Raw genomic sequence first — 25382 nt, forward strand, 5'->3', positions numbered from 1 at the left:
GGATTTTTATTCAAATTCATATTTTTGAGAATATAAATAAGAAGAAGGAACCTCGATAGAAAATTATTTTACCTATCAAGTAATATTATAGAAGACATTGTACTTTGGATATTTTAAGTATTTCTTTATATTATGTGTATTGGAGCTAGAAGTGTGCTCCAATTGGTAGCTGTTAATAATAGATGGCAAATTGTAATTATAAATATATTTCTAATAGGACATACGCCGCGGATTTAATGACTCCTGCGGGCTGCACGTATCATAAATTTCTAGCAGACCCTCGAGGAATTCTCCCGCATCCTTATAAAGGTCCCTTCTTCGATGTCAAGACAGCTTTTGCCTGTCATCGCAAACAGAAGAATACTGCTCCCGACCAACTGTTCAGCGATGTGCCACTTGAAATAGGTATGTACTGAGGGTGTGTATTAAAAACTGTAATAATTTAGTGCAGCGTAACTTGGTCTGAACTTGACTGAATCTTGATTGGCTTAGTTTCAGTGCACCTCCAGCTTTACTTTAGAACCTCGAAGGAATTTAGTCTCTTTATAGAGAGATTTAACATGTACATGTGACTTTTCAGCCAATAAGCTCACTTATTTTCGTAATTGCATTGAAAGTGGCAGTGGAAGTAGGAATAATCTCCCTTCACTTAAGGGATCTCTTCAGCAACCTCTTGGTTGTGAGCCAAATATTCTCATATTTTCATTTCAACGTAGAATGTGTAATACTATTAAGTTGCTGTTGCTACTTTGTACATTTGTTGATCTTTTGTTGCTTATATTGTTCACGAAAAGGAGATTTGAATCAGTACGGGGAGATATTCAATATTTTCATTAAAATATTATATCGATGACTCTAATATCTCGAAGAACATGAGAAAGATTTTATAAAGAAAACAGAACATCTTTTTGTGTATGATATTATTTGTCTATTTGAAACAAAAATAGCGTTTTCCTCTTACATTTCTTCCTATCATAGAAATCGACTGATCGTGAGATGTTTAAGGTGTTTCAGTTACACGGGGAATTATGTATCTATTCTATAGCATCACGTTCAAATGGTAATAACTTTTGACATTAACTAAGCTGTAGAACGTATAAATGTATTCACCTTCGTTGTTCCATTGTGCAATTTGTGCATCGTCTGTCAATAAAGCCAGTACATCCAATTCAGTAGTCCTCGGTATTTTTACTTCCAAATTTTCCAGAAACGGTAACCAATTTTCGTACATTAAGTCAGATCTATATTTTCGAGTGAAAGAACCCATATATGATAAAAATGCTGTTACAATCAGCACATCCCCTGGTACCGTTACACACGAGTTCGTCAAACTAAAAATTTAAATTCATTAAAATAATCTTATTTCTATCGTAGAAAATAGCAAATTTTATGTCATAAGGATAGTAAATATTCTTAAATCATAGGTCATTGTACGCGTGTTAAAACGTTCTACTAGATTGTAAGAAAACATATCATTTCATTTAAAAAAACAAAGTTGACCTTCATATGACTTCTACAAGCCCACCTATGAAAGAATAATTTGCATCAAATTATGTTTTTCCTATCATTTCTCTATCATTTTTCGTATCACTAATAACAGCCCAGATATTCAAGTTACCTGTGTTAGGTATACCCTGTTTTTAGTTCACCCTGTATAGTATCTATATTTATACATATATATGACACATGCATATTTATGTATATTTATTTTATGTATATCTATTTTTGTGTATATTTTAATACATATATGATATATACATAAATAATAAATACTGTTCTATATTTGTCAAAAAAATATCATTAACTGTGAAAATAATCATGTTTATATTAATGTGAAATATTTTAAAAATAATATATAACATACAAAAATAGGAAATGAGAAATAGTAGAATCTGACCTTTCAACCTCCTCGGTCCACCGAATTTTTTCGGATGCTAAACCATTCACTAATCTATTTGCAAGGTCAATTGTTAAAGCAGTAGCGTCAGCTTCGTCTTGACATTTTTGTTTCTCAGCTAAAGCTGCATTCATCCTTTCTCCTAACACGTCCAGCACTTTTTGCAACTCCTAAAGTAATGGAATTAGAAGTAATTAATTGAAATGAATAATAATTATCCTAAAAAGTTATTTCACATATATTTTGCTACATAATAATTAATAATAAGGAACTATAGCATTCACTAGGTCATTTTATCTTATTTGCTAATTCACACTATGATTTCTCTGTTATATCTTTTCTTGCATTTTCAGATAGAACATACTTATGTAAGCAAGTATACTCTTCTATGGTTTGCACATATGATATTGTTCCCGTCATTTTTCCGTAGTTGGGACAAAGACCGTTTGTCTGTTTGAAGGACTTTAGTTGACTAAATCTTAAGATTTATAACGGGCCCTCGTGCTAGCCGAAGATGTACTGCGGAGACGCATCGACATCTGGCAATCATCTTACTCGAAGAATGGGGTCTGCGTGTGGCGAGCTACGGGTCAGAGACCGTCCAGTGTTACAACTATTTCCTTTTTAAGGAGAACTATAGAATTATTCCATGCCTTTGTTAGACAAAGCGTTTATCCCGTGACCGCGGCTACGTTCGGCGACTGACTGTCGCCTGGAGCCCAAGCTCATTATCACAACTCTCGAACAATTACAATCGGATTGAATAACTGCAATTGTTCAATTACAGCTATAGTAGATTCTAGGTTACAATGTTGCGGGATTATCCAAAATTCCAAAGGCTCCGCTGTTCTTTCCCTTTTCAATTTTCGAGCTTTCCCTTTGCAATTTTGAGGAAGCCTTCTAATGCTTTAGCCTAGATTTTATCATAGCTATAATTAAGCAATTGTCATTTGTAATTGTTTGATATTTGTGAAAGCGAAAGTGGGTTCGAGGTGACAACTGGTCGCCAAACGTAGCCTCGGTCACGGGATAAACGTTTTGCCTGACGAAGGTGTGGATCGGTTGTATTGTTCTCCCTAGAAATCACATAGAATTGTACTTTGGAGATGTCGATATAATGGGACACACGTTGTATTAGGAATCAAACTCCAGACAGAAACTGCCTAGCAACGGCGTTTGGATCTTTCTCGATGCTTCCAAAGAGTATACAACAAACTTTTGGCAGAAACTGCCTAGCAACGGCGATTAGAACCTTCTCGATGCCTCCAGTGAGCATATAACAAACAAATGCAGTCGTCAAATGCTACAGAAGACTTGGCATGCGACTACTCCTGAGGATTTCCGTAGTAAACGCTTTGATGGTTTACAAAATTGTAGCAAGGAAGAACATAAATATTAGAATATTTAGACAAGTATGAGTTGCAAAATTATTAGGGTTGTCCGAAAATATAAGAATCCCCATTTTCGACGGAGTCAACATAGTATCGCCGTCCGGAAAATGACTTCGGGAAGAAACATTAAACGCGCACGTACTTATGTTATGCAAATAAAGGACATCGAATGGATCGGACAAAGGCACAAAAGAATTCGAAGAAAACAACAACCTATTATCCAAATTGTTCATCGAGGGTAATCAATGCTGTATATTTCCTAGAATTAGGATGAATAGGGATTTAAAGAAACCCACCGGCCATGTCCAGAATAATAAAATATCTGGCTTTTGCAATCTCCCGACTTGATCCGCAATGAGGGGTAAAGGATACCGATCCGCGACCGTATATTTATTTAGTTCTCGAAAATCTACCTATCATCTATCTGAACCATTGTTCGCCTTCACGAGTAACACAGGGCTCGCGAACGGTGAATTACTAGGCTTTATGATTTTTGGCTGTAATTAAGTCGCTTGTTCTCTCTGCTATTCTGCGCTCGCGAAATCTATTAGGACTCCATGTACGGCGATGTTACAATCAATTAATTGTACTGGCCTGTATTTTTTGTACGAGTACGTAGGGAACCCGTAACGGATGAATCTCTGAATTTTCGAAAAGAAAGATTAATCGACTTTTATCACTACCACGTACCTAATTGTCAACTTCATTAACATCGATCTCGTTTTCAGCGGTTTTATTACAGGCATTAATTATTTTTGTTTTACACATAGCGAGGCTATTTTGTGTAATATTAAGTCAAAATCTTGGCTTAAAATTTAACGAGCAATCGCGATATCGTATTGTTAAATAACTATCAGCGAGAACATGAAAAGTTTATCTCTAACCAACGACACCTGCAACGGACAAGATTTGAGCGATACGTTTAGTACTAATATTTCTTATTCCTCGCATTATTACTATATCAATCGTTCTTTTGCCAGAAATTCTCAAGACTACGGATTCTTTAATTAGCGAACACTCGGCTCCGAAATCGGGGTAAAATGGAAACGACTCACCCGGATGGCTTGATCTACCAGTTGGCGCCTCCACTACGTGGAAGTCGATTCGACACTCGGTATTGAAATTATATTCAGGAAACTGCTTTGTAAAGGATTTTCCTCCATAATCAGATTGGTAGCTGCGCACCATGCAGCGGAGACGAAAAATTGTTAGGTTCCACACTCGATTCTTGCACTAGCGACGGAATTAACTCGCGCACGATGGTCGTAAGCTCTTGCACTGTTATAACCGGCACTGATCCCACTTCTGATGTCGGGTTTACATTAGAATTAGGGTTAAGGGCGTGAAACGAATCTTCGTTTGGGTTACACGTTGTCGTTATGCAATAGAGAAGACATTGACTAGTGCAAATACGATTATTATAGTAACCGTAGTAGTTAGGTACTCGAGAAACTAATGACAATGATGCTAGGTTCAATAACGAATCCGCGGTCGACGGGATGATAGATGAACGTGCTCACAAAATCTAAGTCGGACGCGTAATATTCACTGGTCGTAAAGGGTTACTCCTTTCATCCATGAGATCGCGAGCGAGAATGACTTTCCCGTCCCGATGGTGCCACAGAGGAAAACTATATTGGGGTGTGTCTAAGGACACGAGATCATCGGATTCGTCGAGAAAAGCCTTCGTTCAGAGAGTAAGGGAAATTGGCGTTGCTGCTAATTGCTCAATCTCCATATCGGTGGTTAGAAAGAGATGCTAGCCGCCCTCGAGGGAAAGTTGCTAGTGGGAGACGCCGCTCGTTGAAAAATAGGTCTCCCCTATTTTCCCGTAGGTGGGACAAAGACTGTTTGTCTGTTTCAAGGACTTTAGTTGACTAAATCTTAAGATTTATAACGGGCCCTCGGGCTAACTGAACATGTACTGCGGAGACGCATGGACATCTGGCAATCATCTTACTCGAAGAATGGGGTCTGCGTGTGGCGAGCTACGGGGCAGAGACCGTCCAGTGTTACATCTATTTCCTTTTTAAGGAGAGCTATAGAATTATTCCATGCCTTTATTAGACAAAGCGTTCATCACGTGACCGCGGCTACGTTCGGCGACTGGCTGTCGCCTCGAGCCCAAGTTCATTATCACAACTCTCGAACAATTACAATCGGATTGAATAACTACAATTGTTCAATTACAGCTATGGTAGACTCTAGGTTACAATGTTGCGGGATTATCCAAAATTCCAAAGGCTCCGGTGTTCTTTCATCTCCGACATATATATATATATTTATATATATATATATATAAATATATATATATTATATATTATATATATTATTATATAAATACATATATTTTTTTATATCTATATTATATATATATAATATATTTTTTTATATATATAAATATATATATATATAAAATATATATAAAAAATGGAAAGAGAGAGAGAGAGATAAATGGATATTTAATTGAATATAATTATTTATATGCCTTTTTATAACCTATATATACAGAGTGGTAGGTAACTGGCAGTACAAGCAGAAAAGGGGTGATTCTACGCGAAAAATAAGTTGAAAATATAAAGTAAAATTTTTTCGTTTTCGAGAAAATCGACTTTGAATTTTCGCTCGATACGCGTGCACTTTATCACGTCTCGTTATAACGGATCTCACTGTAGATCGGTGTCTGGATGGAAAAATTAAAAAAAATTTTTTTTTCTATATTTTCGACTTCTTTTTTCGCGTAGAATCCACCAGTAGTAGCACCAGTTACCAACCACCCTGTATATTCATTTTGTACTACACCTTTTGAAACATGGAAAAATAATTCCAAGAGAAATCGTACAATTTAAAGAAACAATAAAGAAAATTATGATTAATATTGATATAAGTATATATATTCATAATTCCAAAGCAAACATGATAGATGTTATACATGTTCATCGAAATTATGTACTTTTATAATATAAAAAATTTCGTTATATATATCTATACATCATGACAAGCAATGAAATGAACATTAATTTACCGCTAATCGTGTCCTCAAAGCATTCAAGTGATCCATAGCAGCTTTTAACTCGGCATTAGCTTGTGCAAGTGCAGCTCTTAATGGTTTCACTGTTTCATTAATATAATGGAAAACCATTATATTTCTCACCCAACTGCAAAGACCTGCAGCGGCTTGTGATTTTGAATAAATAATCTCTGGATCAAAATCTAAAAGTATGATATAATTATTGTTTCGTTAACGTATATCTATATGCCGATTCATTATGCTACTGCATATACATAATATGTGATGTAATATTAACTATCTTAATATACGAGGATCAGCCGAATATAAACCAGACTTTGTTTTTAACATTATATTTTAGTAAAATATTCCAGAAGGAATATTCTTCCTATATACATTTCGTTTCTGTGTATACACTTTTTCCATCAGATTGTTAATTCTTTCATTCCAGTTTTGTAAAAAGTGGAGGGCTGGATCAGAAGTCAATTAATCTACTTCTTCGTTGATGTCGATACGTTGTCCTCCTAGCGCCTCTTTAAGTGATCCTGATTTTGCGGAACTTTAACTTCTTCCGAATGATGGAAACCACACTTCCGCGATTAATAATAACTTTCGAGCTGACGTTGCTGATGTGATGTGTTTTAAACGTATTGATTAGAGATGGCGTGCAAAATTACTAACAGTGATTTATCACAGTGATCGCAAAATCATCAGTCGTAATCTAACTTTATACACGATCGTGATCGTAACTTTTTTATATGCAGTCAATTTATTCACTGTGATCGTAATTCTTGATCCTGATTGAATTATTTCTTATAAAATACTTCAGTACAGCTTGCACAAAAATATCTGCATATAGTATTAATTTAAAGTTACGTTACCGTTTTCTCCATTTAACGTAAATTTACTTTACTTAATAATAAAAATGTAAAATAATTCAATCTTTGTTTGTCTTTATCTCATATCAGTATCTTAAAGAGTAAAGTACTAATTCTTCCTCTCGATTTCAAAATCGTTTCATATCGTTAATATAAAATATACAGGTTATGTGATGCGTGTAAAAAACAGTTATGTTCTCTTCCATCGGCTTCATCAGCAGTGATTACAAAAGATCAAGAAGAATCTTTTGATGAAAAAACATCGTGAATGGGAACGAATGTGATGAAATCATTTATGGTTCACAAATAACAGCTCTTGCCGTCTCTAATATTGGTGTTCACTAGAAAACGATTTATGCCACTCACTTGGTTTCTTGATAATGTTTTGTCCCCAAACTATAATAGCAAGCTATGCAAAATTTCAGTGGGTTTTCTGCCTTTAACGGTTAAAAACTTGATAATTATGTGTCGTGCAACGGAAAATCGTACTGCTTTCTCGCATATTGTGCCATCTACTGAAGAAACAATAAATGGAGCACTACATGGAGTGGAAGGTCAGGTATGCCACATGCCACATCAGGTTAATATTTAACAGACCCTCGTATGCATCAAGTATATAAATTAATTCGATGTAGTCTTAAACAAAATATAAATTTTATTTATATATCGTATAAAGTACGGACAATCACCAGACGAATTTCTACAATTTGCTTTAATTTAAAAATTTACTTTTCGATCGAATGCTGGATTCCGGAAAATTTTACAATTTTGGATAAAGTAGGATAATCAAGTCACCTGTAATTTGTGAAATTTACTTGCAAAATTTTATTTGTTTTACCATCAAGTTTATGACTGTTGTGGAAGAAAGCTTATTAATATGAATTAATAACTTATAGATTGTGAAATTTAAAATTTAATAATAATATTGGTTTAATTATGCAATAAGGCTCAGATGTGGCATGATTTTCTACATTGGAAATTGCTTCGTTTATAACTTTTGCGACACGAGGCGGTTCTTGTCGAAGCTAAATCACCCCCTTTCGTTTCGTTTTTACTATTTGAATGTATGTTTAAATTATATAAACGTGAACAGCATTTATTTAAAACTATTATAAAATGAGAAGGTATTTGTAAATTTAAAGGCAGTGTTACGCCGGGCGACTCTCTACCTGGCCCAGGTCATACACTGCAGGCCAGACGGATACCAGATGTCCCGTTGACGTCTCTCCTCGCGATTACGTCTCCCCGCGATTGGTCGAAAATACAGGCAGTATAAAAGTTAAAAGTAAAGGCATCGAATTAATTTATACACCAAATAACACAATTAATTTTAAATTAAATTTTTTAGTCATATTCTATCAGTATGTTCTATAGAGGTAAATAAAATACAATGTTATATAAATATATTTAAATTTTCAGTAGAAATTCATAGGAAATATATAAAATACAAAGCAATATTTATCGATCTCATATTATTAGAATTTTTTCTGTATGCACATTATATATATACGGTACCATATTTCCAAGCTAAAAGTAATATCAGGAAAGCGAGTATTAATAAACATAATAAAATAATATGAAAAATTGATGATTGATTATTTAATCTTATCTTCTTTGGAAAGAGTTGTAGCAATATACATGTATACGTACATACTTATAACCACCGTTAAGATTTAATCTAGTGTATTCAAATCCTAGTATACTGAAATTAATTTATACACAGTAGAACCTTGTTTATCCGATTAGGTCGGTGGAAAAGAAGGCAGTTCGGATAATCGAGCAGTTCTGATAATAAAAATGTACTACATACAAAATCTCTCCAACTTTTCTCATTGTTTGCAACATTACGATTCAAGTGAAATTATAAAATTTCAGCTGCTACTTCTCGACATAGTATTTATTTTGAATAAAAATAAGTGACTACATATATTAGCAGATATACACATTATAACTGGCGGTACAAACGGAAAGGGGGTGATTCTACGCGAAAAAAGAAGTCGAAAATATAGAATAAAAAATTTTTTTTTTAATTTTTTCATCGAGAAAACGATCTACAGTGAGATCCGTTATAACGTACCGCACGCGTACCGAGCGCAAATTCAAAGTCGATTTTCTCGAAAACAAAGCCTCAAACGAAAAATTTTTATTCTATATTTTCGACTTCTTTTTTCGCGTAGAATCACCCCCTTTCCGCTTGTACCGCCAGTTACCAACCACCCTGTATAAAATCCGATTGCACATATTACGAGGTTACCCTTGAGCCTAGCTCGGATAATGGAGGCTCAGGATTCATTTGTTTGGATAAACGAAGTTCTATTGTATATTAATTTTATTGACTTCATTAATTTTACTGATTGTAAATTACTCAATTTTACAATTTTACTGAATTGTAAAATAGTAGTGTATTAAAATTTATGAATTACTGCCCACCTTTGTTGTTGATATAAGGTTGGATAGCCTTGACTACTTCAGGATGAATGTTCTCTTTGTCGTAATTTCGAAGTTGCGAGAGGAATGTGTCAACATGTCCCATCATCGCTTTGCACGCTTTCCAACTTCTATCTTTTGGAATTTGACCTCTGGGGGAAAATAAAACTAAAACAGCTTGTGCCACCATCGCTACTTGTTCCGGTGGCGTTCCAAAGGATTTTAGTTCTGTCAAATTGTTCTGAAATTTAGATAATAATTTTGTGAAATATCCGGAATAAAATATAATTATCGGGGTTTCTTTATTAAAATAGCTAGAGTTATCAAAATCGAGATTTTCAAATGTAAATCATGTCTTTTTGGAACAACATATATGTTTATGTACAATCGATTGTAAAAAGATTCCGACACTGTACAATTTTAATTTCTAATTCTAATTTTCTATAAATGTACCAAGGATCAACAAAAATGTGTTATACTGTGTTACTGCACTATAAAAAATGTAGGCATAATTTACTCTTCCTCGGTATTTATTTTGATATTTCGACAACTATAAATAATAACTCTAATAATTAACTTTACCTATATAGTGTAACACAATGTAATATATTTTTGCTGTTCTGTTTTCGATGTGAGGTGGATATAATCAAGTAAGGACGTATTCAGTCTTCACAGAGTGGCGAGTGTAAACGTTATTATGATATTTCCTTATATTTTCTATCGTTTATGATTTGTTTGTAAGTCTCAGCTATTCCTCTCAATAAAACATCCCTACAATGTATCTCGATGTTCTTTCAACATTGTCGCCTCGATTTTGATAATTATGGACTATAAAAATCTTAAATTTCTCAAGATAAACCTAGACTTTTGGTAATATCAAATTGAATCTGATGTTAATAAATTCTATATTGGTTCGTATATATTTAATTATTCTGTCTTATCATGTTTCAATGTCAAGAAGAGGAAATTAGAAAGAATATTTATACATATTAAATATGATGAATAGAAATATAAGTGCCATAATTGAATCTGTCTTTCAAACAAATGTCTTACTTTATTTAATGTGTCAAGAGCAGCTTCAGCTTGTCGAACTGCAGGCTCTGCTTTTGCTAAATCCTCGTCGCATCTCCTTTGTCTCTCTGCTACTGTTTCTTTTATTTCGGCTACCTTTGCCTCTTCCTCGGACACTGTACACAAGTTTTTTACTGAACGCGTGACAATTTTCTATGTATTTTTTAATTATACCGTTGCATAATGTAATATACATATCAATCTCAGCAAACTTTGGATAAGTACTCGAAGGATCGAGACCCAATCGACTTGATAGAAAGAAACATATCAAAACATTAATGAGATAATACTAATGCAACGATGAATCTTTGTTTTTCATTTTCATTGAACTACTTTTTATTTTTATTGAGTTACTTATTATTATTATAATGCGAATTTTGTTATTATTATAATAATAACTATTTTTATTTTATTTTTGTTAAATTACTTTTTATTGAACCTCGACCAATGTAATGAGATCTTTCTGATTAGGATGAGATGAAAGACGATATAATTTGGTGCATATTTGCTTATTTAAGGACTCCAACTTATTTTGTTTTGCCTATTAAATGCGATCGGAAGTAGATATATCGTGTTTACGCTTATTTTAAACAGAAAAATCTTACAATTTATAAAATGTCAAATGTAAGAGTGTTTCATCACTGAATTAGTAGTATCTGAAAAACATTCGGATTCGGATTAAATTATGCTACTGAGTTTCACGAGGTATTGGAAGACACCTTGGAAGGAATTCTCCTTAGCGCTGGGGATAACAACCGGGTATTTACAGGCACTTATCCAAAATTTGTTGTGTATTATATATATAATAATTAGGTTATTAATACGTGTATAAAAATATAAATGTCAACAGTCTTCTAAAAATTACACTAATAATTGTTTAAATAATACTTCTTATCAGAAAGCAAATAGAAATAATTTGGGACGCATGATCGGATTTAGGAAGCGAAACAATACCAATAGCTTTTTCCCCTTCGGCTTTAGTATTCTCTGCTCGGACTTCGGCAAGAATTTTATCTGCAATTTCATTCTTCTTTTTTAATTCGATTTCTTGGGCTGCTAACACCACTCTTAATTCGCTTACCTATCGATTAACGTTCATATAACCTTGTGTAAATTTACTAAATCAATTAAGTTTTATATTAATATAAACAGTGGTTCAAACTTTGTGAAGTTTGCTATGTCTCTTATCGTTGAATATACAATAAATAATGAGATTACTAACGTTCCAAATATTTTGGATTCCATTTTGGATAGATGCATTTGCGTATATTAATACTTGCAAATAAAAAAAGTTAAATACATAACGAAATTATTAATATCTTAAATATAATTTGGCAAGATAAATAATTAACGATTTGTTTAAGGCTGGTCAGGTGTAAGACATTGTTTTTTGAAAAAGTTTTATTAGTATTTTAATTTGCTTAACATGAGCGGATAAGGCGCTTAATGATACGAAATAATTTAATAAATCTAACTGAGATCAATAATCTGGAACAAGAACAAGATAAATTTAAATAATAGACGTCTTTAAGATACACATCAGTCTCAATTAATTTCTTGAATTCATCTATGCATTTATTTGCGATTCTGATGAATCTGGTCATTATCGTATTATTATTTCTCTGCTAAAACATTTGCTATTTTTTAAAAGCCCCAATATTTTAAACATTAAACTTAAAATTTAAATAACATTAAAGCTTCCAATATTGTTTCTTTAAATGACAATTAATGCATCATAATCTTGGTCTTCATATTAAAAAATGAATTTACGCACACGCAAACAATAATAGAACAATTATCAATTATCGAACAATTAAGGAATTCTTTTTTGGACTTTGAAAGAAATTTTTAATTTTGTTGGGATCTACAGATTTTTAAAAATTTTAAACTTACACAATCACATACTTATTGCCAAAATATATTTACGTTAAGAAATAAACTATTTGTGCTTAATCTATTTATTTATTTATTATTCATCTTTCATAGCTAAGACTCTACGAACTGGTTAGGAGTTCTACAACGCCAGCTATAACTAAAATCTTTGATAGTTTAAACTTTTGAGAATTTTATATATTTCTATCATTCGTTATTTTATATATTTAATTTAATTAGTAGTATTGTGAAAATGTTTTTCAAGTTAATATGCAATGTGTCTTCGAAATTCGTGAACTGTCAAGTATATCATAAAAATCAAATGTTATTTAACATTCTGTCTATATAATATAGTACTACTATAACGAATGAAGTCATTACTTGGCCAGCGCAAGATTCCAGCTTTTCCAGGCCGTTTTTCAATCTCTCTATCATCGCTTTTACGTCGTAGGTTCTTTCCACAAGCAATTTCGAGTACAAAGAAATTTGCTCCAGAAACGTTTTTGGAGTCGTATAGTTGTATCTTCTCTCGTTTTGTAAATAAAGCGAAGATATATCATTAACGCTAGTATGCACGTATGACATGAACAAAGAAGCTGATGGCTTGTATTTTTTTGGAAGGTCTTCTAATTCCTGCAATCAGTAAATATCACAATGATAAACTTAATAGATGAAAATAAAATAATATCAGGAAGACAGATTAAGTTTATTCATAAGTAATAATCGAATGAAGCGATTACGAACCGTTTATTTTGAAAGTGGTGTAAGTCCATTTTTGGGAAAAATTAGGGAAACGACAAATTTACATATACGTTAGTGTGATTTTTCTTATTTATAAGCAATTTATAATTTAGATTTAAAAAATTTTTAAATTTTAAATTTAAAAATTATTAAAAATGTAGACTAAGAAATTTGTTAACTTTTTTAAATTTAGATTTTAAAATTACTAAAATTAATAATGATTTATTTTGAAAGTAGTGTAGGTCTATTTGTTGTAATCTATAGGCTGTCCAAACGGCCATGGTATCAATAATGACAAACAAATGATAGCGAATGGAATTCTATCCTATTTATTGCACATAGTATTGCGCGTGCGAATGTGAACAAGTTGTTTAAATGCGATTCAGTAATGTACTCGTAAATTATTATTACATATAAAATGTTATGAAATTAATAATAGTTTTATGTTTATACCTTTTCCAAAAATCACCTTCTATCGTCTTTTCCAAAAAATAATACAGTACAAATAGCGGAGATGCGATATAGAGATACCCTTGATAAATTGATTTTATAAACATTTCAATGTAATAAATAATCTAATAAAATGTAAAATATAATATCTGTTTTCATTCACACTGATGTCTTAACATAAATTAAATTAACTAAATGACTTATTAAGCTTTATAAAGAATGCGCTAAATTGTCTTACTTCTAAGAACCTGGTGGAAACGGATCTCAAAGCATCCTGTGGCCAGCTTTGAAACCAATTGATCGAAGTGTTGTTTACGATTGCTGGAAACTGTCTAGCCCTGTTTCGTAATGTTGCACCAACGGGAGAAAAGCAAAGAATGCATTTTAACAAATTTCGAACTCGATTGATGAAAAATTTCCAACAGTTTTCTTTGGTGTCCATCATGCCGGTTTGTTTTACCTACGATATAATAAAACGTCAATATACCATATTAGAATAAAAATTGAAGCAATGCATAAGGCAAATATATAATAACTGCATTGAAATTCCTCAGTATTAAAGATATTACTTATACGAGTACCAATGCACGGGGCACAGTTTAGATTCGGACTATAATTAAATTATAGTTCAAACTTTAAAAATATAAAATTGTTGATACAGAACATTCCGACATAATATGATACAAACGCGCCACACTGCGAGAAACTGGATGAACTCGACATACAAAATGCTATCTCAAAATAATTTACACATCACTGACGCAGATATAACCGCAGCTGTGCAGAATAAGTCCAACGTTTCGTTGTAGACAATGAAGAAATTAGTCATAAGGAAGGTACTGCAATTTTGAATCGTGTTCTTCGGTATTTGAAATAACAAGAAGGCGTACCTAGCCTAACAGAAAGTTTAATGATGGTGAAAAGTTGGCATGATGAAGCAAAATTGTAAATGTAGAATTGAAAAAATAATTTATTATGTTCTAAATAATTGTACTATAAATGAAAAAAATGATTATATTATCAAAGGAATTACATCTCTTAAAAGTAAGAAGCTTATTTTGCAATAGAAAATGCGTTTTTATTTATTTTCCTCCGAGTCTCGATTATCCACTTCGATCACGATTTATCCGGACTGTTCGTTCATCGATTAAGCCGGTCAATCAAATGCTGTATATTCGTTTTTTTTTTTTTTTTTGTTCTATCAACGAAACTACTGCGCGGCGAACTAAAAGTTTTATAATATTCGAAATACTACAACTACTTTATTCGTATTGCTGATATATATCGTCACATTTTCACTCTTAATATGAGGTATGTATACTATGTTAGGTTATCTTTTATGAAGACTTTGTTGCCTCAAGGATCTGAGGTAAATGCCTTGTGACTCCTTATAGCCTGCTTATCAAAAGGGATCGCTGCTATCCGCACTCCGTGGCGGGATCCTTCAGAAAGATTCTCCATTCTTTGGCAATGCTACATGGGGCCACTTGTCATCCACAAACTATTTCACGCATTCTCTAAACTGTAAACAGCCATATTCGGTGATATGGCTATGAGGTGTCGGTACAACAGGCTCGGCAACTTCTAAACGCCGGTTATCGACTTTCCAAACATTAGCCTGCTTCCACTTGCGACTAGTCGCGCGCAATTACAAAATCTATTGTCAAATATGGTACAACTTCCACTCGCATTGTCTTGACTAACATTAAAACCATCGACAGTTACGACAAAGTTATTTCTACCAGAACTAGTCAAAATGACTGGTCTTTAGAAAATACATACTAGCAATAGAATATTTTTATACTTATTGATTTATTATATTCTTACAAAAGGAGTTCATGTTATGCAGTGCATTTTTGGTATTATTAATTCATTTGGGACCATGATTCTTAAACGAGGATTGGCACATTTATAAAATTGTAGAATCAGTCATTTTGACTGATGTCAGCATCATGATTGATCCGAAATTTTTCTGATAATTGACACCATCATATCGAATGATACGTAGTAAAATTTCTAAAAACGTGTGGGAAATTGTACAAAACGAGGAAATTGGTTAGTTTGGGTTCGGGACAAGTACCAGTTATTTTGACTGGTATTGGTATAAGTAGCAATGGTACAAAATTATTTTGAATTTGAATACATAAAAGAAAAAATAAAAAAATAAAATTCATTACATTATTCCTTTAGTTGGCGCTACAAAAATCATTACATCATTTGCAGAAGAAAATGTAACATGAAGTAGAAATTTAAAAATAAAATTGTAGATCCAGGCATTTTGACTGGTATGGTAGTTATAGTGCCAAGGATCGCACACAATTCCAAAGTATATGGAATACATACGTGCTGTACTTAGATTCAAAACAATCACGCGCGTCTGAACGTCATTTTGTGTTTAGAAGTATGAGTGCTCAGTAAGGACGTTTTAACGACGTTTACGACGTAATACACTATCTCTGTACTTGTACTTTTTTTTTTTTATATTTTACGTGGAGGAAATCCGCACGGACGCCAGGCCGCTTCTGGGGAAAGCGGCGTAGTAGTGTCGGACTCCAACCGACTAAAACCTCCACGATAACCGTCCCGGCTGCGATCGATAGAGGCCCGGGAACCGCTGTGAGCGTCGCAACGGGGCCTCCCCCACGCGCCTAATACCAGCGCTGATGGAGCGGAGCGTGACCATTGTCACACCGCCTCGTCGCCGGAGCCGCCGTGCCAGGCAGCCCGGTTCCCCTACCAGACTGCTTGGCGGCCCCGAGGCGCCGAGCCACCAAGCGCCAAGCCCGAACGCCACGGAAGGGCGCGGCGGGCCCAGCGCGCTTCGCCAACGCCACACGATCTCTACTTGTACTTAAAGTGATTTTAATATAATTGACTAACACAACTTTATCACGTGTCTCTTTATTAACAAACTAACACGTTTAATACCCACCTCGGTTCCGTTAAAAAGAATAAAGCTGACCTTTAATTATAAATTAGGGTAAGGCCAAATAGCGGCGGACTATCTGCCATAATATCGTTATGAAAATGCCTTTGTCTATTTTATAATTTCCCCCAACAAGTGGCATTTCGGATGATATTTAATTCAATTTATGATAACTTATTTGTATTGGGTAACTATATATAGTGTACAGGATGTCCAAAAATTATTTTTCATAGCTTTGGCAGGTATTTTTACATCTTCAAATCGGCGGACATCTGATTGAAAAAGTTACCGCAAAATTGACCTTAATATCCAATTTCACGGTCAAATTTTTTTATTGTATCGTGTAGTATTCATTACGAGGAAGAAAACACTCAAGGGAACCATCGGGCGTAACTCAACCGTTTTCTTGGAAAAAAAGATATTAAATTTTCATTCATTGTATATGTCGGAGATGAAAGAACACCGGAGCCTTTGGAATTTTGGATAATCCCGCAACATTGTAACCTAGAGTCTTCTATAGCTGTAATTGAACAATTGTAGTTATTAAATCCGATTGTAATTGTTCGAGAGTTGTGATAATGAGCTTGGGCTCCAGGCGACAGTCAGTCGCCGAACGTAGCCGGGGTCACGGGATGAACGCTTTGTCTAACAAAGGTATGGAGTAATTCTATAGCTCTCCTTAAAAGAAATATTTGTGGCGACACGCGACAGTAAACATTCCAACGGTTTCTGTCCCGTGGCTCGCCACACGCAGACCCTATTCTTCGAGTAAGATGATTGCCAGATGTCGATGCGTCTCCGCAGTACATCTTCGGCTAGCACGAGGGCCCGTTATAAATCTTAAGATTTAGTCAACTAAAGTCCTTCAAACAGACAAACAGTCTTTGTCCCACCTACGGGAAAATAGGGGAGACCTATTTTTCAACGAGCGGCGTCTCCCACTAGCAACTTTCCCTCGAGGGCGGCTAGCATCTCTTTCTAACCACCGATATGGAGATTGACCAATTAGCAGCAACGCCAATTTCCCTTACTCTCTGAACGAAGGCTTTTCTCGACGAATCCGATGATCTCGTGTCCTTAGACACACCCCAATATAGTTTTCCTCTGTGGCACCATCGGGACGGGAAAGTCATTCTCGCTCGCGATCTCATCGATGAAAGGAGTAACCCTTTACGACCAGTGAATATTACGCGTCCGACTTAGATTTTGTGAGCACGTTCATCTATCATCCCGTCGACCGCGGATTCGTTATTGAACCTAGCATCATTGTCATTAGTTTCTCGAGTACCTAACTACCACGGTTACTTGTCCGGTTCTATAATAATCGTATTTGCACTAGTCAATGTCTTCTCTATTGCATAACGACAACGTGTAACCCAAACGAAGATTCGTTTCACGCCCATAACCCTAATTCTAATGTGAACCCGACATCAGAAGTGGGATCAGTGCCGGTTATAACAGTGCAAGAGCTTACGACCATCGTGCGCGAGTTAATTCCGTCGCTAGTGCAAGAATCGAGTGTGGAACCTAACAATTTTTCGACTCCGCTGCATGGTGCGCAGCTACCAATCTGATTATGGAGGAAAATCCTTTACAAAGCAGTGCCCTGAATATAATTTCAATACCGAGTGTCGAATCGACTTCTACGTAGTGGAGGCGCTAACTGGTAGATCAAGCCAACCGGGTGAGTCGTTTCCATTTTACCCCGATTTCGGAGCCGAGTGTTCGCTAATTAAAGAATCCGTAGTCTTGAGAATTTCTGGCAAAAGAACCATTGATATAGTAGTAATGCGAGGAATAAGAAATATTGGTACTAAACGTATCGCTCAAATCTTGTCCGTTGCAGGTGTCGGTGGTTAGAGATAAACTTTTCATGTTCTCGCTGATAGTTATTTAACAATACGATATCGCGATTGCTCGTTAAATTTTAAGCCAAGATTTTGACTTAATATTACACAAAATAGCCTCGCTATGTGTAGAACAAAAATAATTAATGCCTGTAATAAAACCGCTGAAAACGAGATCGATGTTAATGAAGTTGACAATGAGGTACGTGGTAGTGATAAAAGTCGATTAATCTTTCTTTTCGAAAATTCAGAGATTCATCCGTTACGGGTTCCCTACGTACTCGTACAAAAAATACAGGCCAGTTAGAAGCACAATTAATTGATTGTAACATCGCCGTACAAGGAGTCCTAATAGATTTCGCGAGCGCAGAATAGTACGTGAGAGAACAAGCGACTTAATTACAGCCAAAAATCATAAAGCCTAGTAATTCACCGTTCGCGAGCCCTGTGTTACTCGTGAAGGCGAACAATGGTTCAGATAGATGATAGGTAGATTTTCGAGAACTAAATAAATATACGGTCGCGGATCGGTATCCTTTACCCCTCATTGCGGATCAAGTCGGGAGATTGCAAAAGCCAGATATTTTATTATTCTGGACATGGCCGGTGGGTTTCTTCAAATCCCTATTCATCCTAATTCTAGGAAGTATACAGCATTGATTACCCTCGATGAACAATTTGGATAATAGGTTGTTGTTTTCTTCGAATTCTTTTGTGCCTTTGTCCGATCCATTCGATGTCCTTTATTTGCATAACATAAGTACGTGCGCGTTTAATGTTTCTTCCGGAAGTCATTTTCCGGACGGCGATACTATGTTGACTCCGTCGAAAATGGGGATTCTTATATTTTCGGACAACCCTAATAATTTTGCAACTCATACTTGTCTAAATATTCTAATATTTATGTTCTTCCTTGCTACAATTTTGTAAACCATCAAAGCGTTTACTACGGAAATCCTCAGGAGTAGTCGCATGCCAAGTCTTCTGTAGCATTTGACGACTGCATTTGTTTGTTATATGCTCACTGGAGGCATCGAGAAGGTTCTAATCGCCGTTGCTAGGCAGTTTCTGCCAAAAGTTTGTTGTATACTCTTTGGAAGCATCGAGAAAGATCCAAACGCCGTTGCTAGGCAGTTTCTGTCTGGAGTTTGATTCCTAATACAACGTGTGTCCCATTATATCGACATCTCCAAAGTATAATTCTATGTGATTTCTAGGAAGAACAATACAACCGATCCACACCTTCGTCAGGCAAAACGTTTATCCCGTGACCGTGGCTACGTTTGGCGACCAGTTGTCACCTCGAACCCACTTTCGCTTTCACAAATATCAAACAATTACAAATGACAATTGCTTAATTACAGCTATGATAAAATCTAGGCTAAAGCATTAGAAGGCTTCCTCAAAATTGCAAAGGGAAAGCTCCGGTTTCCGGACATATATATGTCGGAGATGAAAGAACAGCGGAGCCATTGGAATTTTGGAATTTTGGATAATCGCGCAACATTGTAACCTAGAGTCTACTATAGCTGTAATTGAACAATTGTAGTTATTCAATCCGATTGTAATTGTTCGAGAGTTGTGATAATGAGCTTGGGCTCGAGGCGACAGTCAGTCGCCGAACGTAGCCGCGGTCACGGGATAAACGCTTTGTCTAACAAAGGCATGGAATAATTCTATAGCTCTCCTTAAAAAGGAAATAGTTGTAACACTGGACGGTCTCTGACCCGTAGCTCGCCACACGCAGACCCCATTCTTCGAGTAAGATGATTGCCAGATGTCGATGCGTCTCCGCAGTACATGTTCAGCTAGCTCGAGGGCCCGTTATAAATCTTGAGATTTAGTCAACTGAAGTCCTTCAAACAGACAAACGGTCTTTGTCCCAACTACGGGATGATAGGGGAGACCTATTTTTCAACGAGCGGCGTCCCCCACTAGCAACTTTCCCTCGACGGCGGCTAGCATCTTTTTCTAACCACCGATATGGCGATTGACCAATTAGTAGCAACGCCAATTTCCCATACTTTCTGAACGAAGGCTTTTCTCGACGAATCAGATGATCTCTTGTCCTTAGACACACCCCATTATAGTTTTCCTCTGTGGCATCATCGGGACGGGAAAGGCATTCTCGCCCGCGATCTCATTGATGAAAGGAGTAACCCTTTACGACCAGTGAATATTACGCGTCCGACTTAGATTTTGTGAGTACGTTCATCTATCATCCCGTCGACCGCGGATTCGTTATTGAACCTAGGATCATTGTCGTTAGTTTCTCGAGTACCTAACTACCACCGTTACTTGTCCGGTTCTATAATAATCGTATTTGCACTAGTCAATGTCTTCTCTATTGCATAACGACAACGTGTAACCCAAACGAAGATTCGTTTCACGCCCCTAACCCTAATTCTAATGTAAACCCGACATATATATATGTGACGAATGAATCTTGAGTATTTTTTCCAAGAAAATGATTGAATTGCGACTCATGGTTCCTCAAAGGTACTGCAAAGTCACAATTCAATCAATTTGTTCCTCGTGACGAGTACTATACAATGCAATAAAAAATCTGATCTTGAGATTCAAGGACAAAGAATTCTTGAACATCCTGTACCTAAGATAGTTGAACTTTTTATGGGTTCAATATACTCAGTTATACAAAAGTTAATACCGAAAATATTTGCTTGTCTTTTTATATGTTATGTATAACTCATAATCAACTATATGGAAAGAGCATAAATAGAAAATTATATTTGTGCACAAAAGAGTGCGCCGTAACGAAATTTTGTAAGGTTGATTGCCAATGCATAATAGTTATAGTTATAAGACATTACCGCGAAGAAAAAATAACTTGCATAACAGGAATAGATCGCGATCCAAATATTGCATAGAAAGTGTTTTGTTTACAAATAAGAAAACGTACCTCAGTTCTTAAGGCGTTCACGATATTATCTACCTCATCATCGGCGAATAATTCGGAGATTTCGCCGAAGGCGAGCATATCGTTTATAAGTACCAGAAATTTTTCATCGGCGATATGAGAATCAGTCATCACGAAAGTTATTCCGATTCCTTTCAATCCAGATTTCAGATATAAACCTGATAAATCGCCTCTTAAATCAGTCATCGAATAACCTGTTCGTAATTGTATCTGAAAAACCTAAAATGTAAAGGACTTTGATTAATTTTTATGTAAAGAGATTGCTTACATGTTATGTATACGTGTTGATATTAATTTGAAACTAATTAAAAAAAATTTGATCTATGAAAGTTCACAGTTAATTTTTATTCTCCATCTATCTCACATTCTTCAAATAGCAGAAATTCACACAAAATTTCACCTCAGGACCATTAAAAAACTATTTAAACATCGTTTAGGATACCTTCGTTTCAATTAAAAAATAATAAAATTTGATCTCTCCTTTGCACTCTTGTTATATCTGTTATGTAACAATTCCTTATTTAATGTTATTCCAGTAATATCAAATTCTAATTCTCACTTTACCTGAGATTTTAAGGAACATGACACAAACTATGTAGGTATAATTTCTTCAGTTACTTTTATATATACAATTTATATATTCCAATTTAAACTTAACTTATTGATGAGAGATGATATAAACAAAAAAAAAATGTATATATTATGGTTTAGGCTACAGTAACTACTAGGTAGCCAACAATTCTAGTGTGAAATAATTTTCAATGGATCTATTGCTACAGAAAATATTGCATTACCTCTTATCTGCCTGCTCGTCATATATTAATAATGATTAGAGGCAGAAGATATGTACGAGAGTAAGAAAAAAATTATCCGCACTGTCGCTGTAGAACTTATTTTAAGCTATTTTCAGAAATGACATGCCTCATTTTTCTACATAATCGTCCAGCTTTTCAATACACTTTACCTATCTGTTAAAGAGCTTTCGCATTCCCTCATTAAAAAATGTTTTCTACTGAGCTGCGTGCCGTGCGTGAATGCAGCGCCGTACTCGCCTCTTCGTCAGTTGTTTCGGTACCATCTCGTATAAACTTTTCGAAACCTAAGTCTATCGCGGAGTATTGCATAAACAGAGTCATGACTGATTCGCAAATGATTTGCCGTATCATTCAATGTCACCCGTCTATTCGACAGAATCAGTTTACGTGCACTTTTAATGTTGTCAGTCGTGGATGTGGACGACCTTCCGGTTCCTTTTTCATGACTGACACCTATGCTACGTTCTTTGAACTTCTGTATCCATTCAAACACACTTGCTCGCGACAGAACGCTTTCTTAATACTGTGCACAAAGTGTTCGATAAATATCGGCACCAGACACGCTCTCCAACCACAAAATACGAACCGTTACATGCTGCTCTTTTTTCGTACAAATCACAAGTGGGGCATCCACAAATGAATTGACGTAACACGTTCAAACCTGAACAGCATTGACTTAAAAGATAGTGATGTTATACGAAAAGTGCAGATAGGACAGTACGGCCAACAGAAGTTCTAAATATAACTGGAATATAACTGGAGCGCGGACAAGTTTTGGCTCGCTTTCCCCACACACACGTAATTATTATTTTTTAATTTTTAATGTAACATGGAATATTGAATGGCATGATAATAACTATGCGCGGTCTTAGGTTTTGAGTTATGTACAAATGTATGTTTGGTAATATATATAAATAATAATAAGTAGTACTAATCTAATTTACGATACACTTACAAAATCGCATGAAATAAGAATTAAGTCATACTAGCGTTACGAGCAGCCCCATGGCAGCCGAATATTAATCTAATCTAACCTATAACTCATTGATTTATCTTTTTCTACTTATATCAAAGATAATTAGCATCAATAAGTCAAGTTTAGGTTGGGATATGTAAAACTATGACCACCCATGTGCCAGAATGAAATGTAACGAAAACTAGATTTAATTGAAATTTTTTGTAAATATCTCGGAAACGAAGACTGAGCGGCGATTATGTGTATCGAAAAATGTTGTTTAGAATTTTGATCTTGATAATATATTTTTAACTCGTTGAAATTTTCTAGACGTATAATTACCTTTACTGTTCTATTACTTTGTTAAGTGTTCACTTTTTACATTTCTTTCATAATAGGTAAATGTTTCACTTTTCGTGTCTGAAAAGGTGGTGATTTTTATGGAAAATTCGCACAGGTAATCAACTCTTCTTAAAGATAAGGATTAGTTAGAATTGCATGGTGTTGGGAATTTTACAAATTATTATTGCAAAAGTACCTCTAAACCTGCGATGAAAGACGCAAGGCTAGAAAGAGATTGCTTTCCGCTTCCTCCAACACCAACAAGCAATGCGTTTCCTCTTGGTGACTCCAGAATGCGATTTATTTGACAAACCTGGTACATAGCATCTTCGAATAAAACCAGATTCATTGCCGCTACCTACTCCAAGGTAAAAAAAATATATATTCGATTAGAAAAAAGAAATAGTAACATATATAAAAAATTAGAATATTCCAATCAGAATAAATATAGGTTTTACTTGTTTTATCAATTAATTTTAATTCAAAAAACGTATAAAAACATCTTACTCGTGAATTAGAAACTAATTTACATTAAATTTTAATAATACTGCTATATACAATATAAAATAAGTTCTTATGTTATCCATTTTTACAATCGAAAAGTGCAAAAAAGGTTGTGTGGAAAACGTTTCATGTACCAAAATATTGTATGTAAATATTGTTTATGTACAGCGTGTAATCTATATGTCAAAATTAGCAAGTATGTTGTAAGTTTTATATTATCCATAACAAAAGATCTAAATTTAATCTTGTAGTAATGTAGTAAACAGAATAAAAACTGTCTTTTACATCTGAATGTGACATTATTTCGTTTGTCACATTCTATACCGAAGGAACGTTAATTTTAAGCTATAGTCAAAAGATTTCCATAAGATTTTCATAATTTCGAATGTTTATTTTTAGAATGACTATGATTTGTTTTATTGTAACATTTGACAAAACTATTAACTTGAATATTATTTATATTTTTTTATATGATATATTATATAATTTATATTTTAAATATAAATTATTACCAGTTCGTTATAATTAACCAGAGCTTCGTCTAGTAACTTGGTCAATTGTTGCCAATCTTTTATTGGCATATATTTTGGTTCACCGATTCCTTCCGCAAAATGACAATATATTATTGGTCCAGCAAAGACAATATTTTCGTCGATTTCCTGTCATAATAAATGATATTATTAAATTTATCATTATCAAAAATTAAATTAAGAATATACGTAACAAAGACCTATTTACTTCTCTTTTATTTATAATAATTAATACTACTGACATTTTTAAACTTACAGAAATATTTTTGCGAAGCGACTCCTTCAGCAATTGCTGAAAGGCTTTTACATCTTCAGCACTGATTAATTTATCCGAATACACTCTTGTTGCTTCGTGAACGTACAATCTGATCAAATGATTTCCAGTCGGAACAGTCTCACCGTGTGCAAACAGTATGCCCTTAAAGAAAGAGTAAACCTTTTTTATATCAAATATTTATTATTAAATATAATATTAAATATTTTTTTAAGAGAGTTAATTATAACGTCACGTGATTTTTATCTCAATAAGTTGAATCTCATGGTAACTACTTCAGTTACCGACTGCGTTCGACATGTATACACGTCAATCCAAAACTTTATTTCGGTGCGGTTGACGTGTATACTTGTCGTGTAAAATAAAAGATTAGCATTTGCTATAAAAACTCAAAATTTATATAATACTTTACTGCGTATATCGGCTATTCCCCGAATTCTTTTGTGTATTTTATTCTATTATCTTTTGGCAATTTTTCAGTTTCTAATGACAATAACCTTTTCAACGATCAATG

The 25382-nt window shown here is 34.5% G+C and overlaps 1 protein-coding gene across 1 annotated transcript in view; it reads right to left on the reverse strand.

Moving 5' to 3' along the window:
* The window catches only part of LOC117208472 (dynein beta chain, ciliary-like), a 63646-nt gene that overhangs the window by 29653 nt on the left and 8611 nt on the right, over nt 1-25382 (reverse strand). Inside the window, exons 5-16 of the mRNA XM_033449669.1 lie at nt 24851-25012; nt 24577-24723; nt 23757-23918; nt 21431-21667; nt 13976-14197; nt 12928-13179; nt 11629-11755; nt 10657-10790; nt 9607-9844; nt 6314-6501; nt 1898-2067; nt 1111-1331 (exon numbers count right to left, since the gene is read on the reverse strand). Coding sequence (XP_033305560.1) covers nt 1111-1331; nt 1898-2067; nt 6314-6501; nt 9607-9844; nt 10657-10790; nt 11629-11755; nt 12928-13179; nt 13976-14197; nt 21431-21667; nt 23757-23918; nt 24577-24723; nt 24851-25012 — 2260 coding nt within the window. The remainder of the gene's footprint in view (nt 1-1110; nt 1332-1897; nt 2068-6313; nt 6502-9606; nt 9845-10656; nt 10791-11628; nt 11756-12927; nt 13180-13975; nt 14198-21430; nt 21668-23756; nt 23919-24576; nt 24724-24850; nt 25013-25382) is intronic.

Source organism: Bombus bifarius, unplaced genomic scaffold (genome assembly GCF_011952205.1).
Source record: "Bombus bifarius isolate JDL3187 unplaced genomic scaffold, Bbif_JDL3187 scf7180000008132, whole genome shotgun sequence".
Lineage (NCBI taxonomy): Eukaryota > Metazoa > Arthropoda > Insecta > Hymenoptera > Apidae > Bombus > Bombus bifarius.